Genomic DNA, 2,500 nt, shown 5'->3' with positions numbered 1-2,500 from the left:
CCTCCGTTTCGGGGCAGTAGGTGTAAACGGAGCGGAACTGGCATCCAGCATCACGGAACAACACCAGGAAGTTATTGGCTTCACATTTCTCCATTTCCTGCAACGAAGCAGAGGATTCCGTCACGGATTGAACTGAATCGTCACGGTTACAAAAACAATGAAAAACAGTTTGGCACTCTGTATTAAAGGATAAATTGTATGAAGCCATATTAAACATGGACTTAAAAATGTATATAAAGAAATCAACAGAGAGAGAAAATATGCACCACAGATATGAACATTAATGACAAATATAGCAATTGAGCAAATATGTGGCATTTGTCAATGAAAAAAGGTCCCTATGGATAAAGCAAGGAGAAGAGAGACGTCCCCGGTAAGGAGCCCCACCCTTGGGCCCCTGGACTCTGGACCCCAGCTCCTCCACAGGGGCAGTTTCCCACGGTGAGAGGCGGTATGGGCTTGCTTATTGCCCCCCAGCTCAGCCGCCATGTGTTGGAGTTCACCCCGGTGAACGAGAGGGTCGCGTCCCTACGCCTACGAGTAGGGGACAGGTCTCCGACTGTTGTCTCGGCCTACAGACTGAACAGCAGCTCACAATACCCGACCTTGGAGTCCCTGGGAGGGGTGCTGGACAGTCTCCAACTGGGGACTCCATTGTTCTCCTGGGGGACTTCAACACCCACCTGGGCGATGACAGTGAGACCTGGAAGGGGGTGATTGGGAGGAACAGACCCCTGGATCTGAACCCGAGCGGTGTTCTGTTATTGGACTTCTGTGCCGGTCACAGTTTGTCCATAATGAAAACCATGTTGGAGCACAGGGGGGTCCATAAGTGCACGTGGCACCAGGACTCCCCAGGAGGTCCATGATGGACTTTGTGATGGTGTCATGTCTCAGGCACTCGGGTGAAGAGAAGCAGAGCCGTCAACTGATCACCACCTGGGGGGAGTTGGATGCGCTGGACGGGGAGGAGGCCGGACAGACTCGGCAGGCCCAGACATGTCATGAGGGTCTGCTGGGAACACCTGGCCCCGCCCTCTGTCCATGTGGTCTCTGATGAGGGTCTGCTGGGAACACCTGGCCCCGCCCTCTGTCCATGTGGTCTCTGCCCCCTTCAGGGCGGAGGAGAGCCCCTGTCCCAAGAGGAGGACTTCCAGTATGTAGCAGTTCTCTATGGCCTGGGAACTCCTCGGGGTCCCACCTGAAGACCTGGAGGAGAGTCTGGGGGGAGGAAGTCTGGGGAACCCTGCAGAGACTGCTGCCTCCACCACCTGGCCTGGAGAAGAGGTGGAGGATGGGTGGAGGATGGATGGATGGATGGTTGCATGGATGGGTGGATGGATGGATTGATGGATGGGTGGATGGATGGATTGATGGATGGGTGGATGGATGGAAGGATGGATGGATGGGTGGATGGAAGGAAGGATGGATGGAAGGATGGATGGATGGAAGGATGGATGGATGGAAGGATGGATGGATGGGTGGATGGATGGATGATGGATGGGCGGATGGAAGGAAGGATGGATGGATGGGTGGATGGATGGGTGGATGGATGGGTGGTTGGATGGAAGGAAGGATGGATGGGTGGATGGATGGATGGGTGGGTGGATGGATTGATGGATGGGTGGATGGAAGGAAGGATGGATGGATGCGTGGATGGAAGGAAGGATGGATGGGTGGTTGGATGGATGTCCATGAATGTTGCACTTGTCTGCATGTGACATGATAATTCAGGACAACATGTTAGCCAGCGTAGAGAAACCAGCTGTTGGGCTCCAGGTGTCCTGGAACGTCTACATACATCAATGATCTTGTTCTTCCTGGAACGTCTACATACATCAATGATCTTGTTCTTCCTGGAACGTCTACAAACACTAATGATCTTGTTCTTCCTGGAACGTCTACATACATCAATGATCTTGTTCTTCCTGGAACGTCTACATACATCAATGATCTTGTTCTTCCTGGAACGTCTACAAACATCAATGATCTTGTTCTTCCTGGAACGTCTACATACATCAATGATCTTGTTCTTCCTGGAACGTCTACATACATCAATGATCTTGTTCTTCCTGGAACGTCTACATACATCAATGATCTTGTTCTTGCTGGAACGTCTACATACATCAATGATCTTGTTCTTCTGGAACGTCTACATACATCAATGATCTTGTTCTTCCTGGAACGTCTACATACATCAATGATCTTGTTCTTCCTGGAACGTCTACATACATCAATGATCTTGTTCTTCCTGGAACGTCTACATACATCAATGATCTTGTTCTTCCTGGAACGTCTACATACATCAATGATCTTGTTCTTCTGCCCCTCGTTGACCTTCCCCGCCAGGCAGCAGTGAGCCAGGGCGTTCTGGATGATGTGCTTGTTGGATTTGGCGCTGGGCTCCTTATAGAGTTTAGGTCCTGAAGGAAAGAAGCAAAAGCTTGAGTCTGCAAGAATAAATCAGTGGTTCTGTGCAGTGTCATTATGCAAAGCAGTA

General features: G+C 50.6%; 1 protein-coding gene across 3 annotated transcripts in view; it reads right to left on the bottom strand.

Annotated features, from left to right (window-relative positions):
* Positions 1–2,500, bottom strand: part of camsap2b (calmodulin regulated spectrin-associated protein family, member 2b) — a 36,011-nt gene that overhangs the window by 1,582 nt on the left and 31,929 nt on the right. For all 3 annotated transcript variants that reach the window (XM_080521515.1, XM_080521516.1, XM_080521517.1), the window contains 2 exons: positions 2,305–2,423; positions 1–97 (listed from right to left, as the gene is read on the bottom strand). The exon at positions 1–97 is cut by the window's left edge and continues 1,582 nt beyond it. In XM_080521515.1, the coding sequence (XP_080377641.1) occupies positions 1–97; positions 2,305–2,423 (216 nt within the window). The remainder of the gene's footprint in view (positions 98–2,304; positions 2,424–2,500) is intronic.

Source organism: Blennius ocellaris (genome assembly GCF_963422515.1).
Source record: "Blennius ocellaris genome assembly, contig: SCAFFOLD_60, whole genome shotgun sequence".
Classification (NCBI taxonomy): Eukaryota; Metazoa; Chordata; class Actinopteri; order Blenniiformes; family Blenniidae; genus Blennius; species Blennius ocellaris.
Note: the sequence above shows the minus strand (reverse complement) of the source record. Positions and strands in the feature narration are given on the sequence as shown.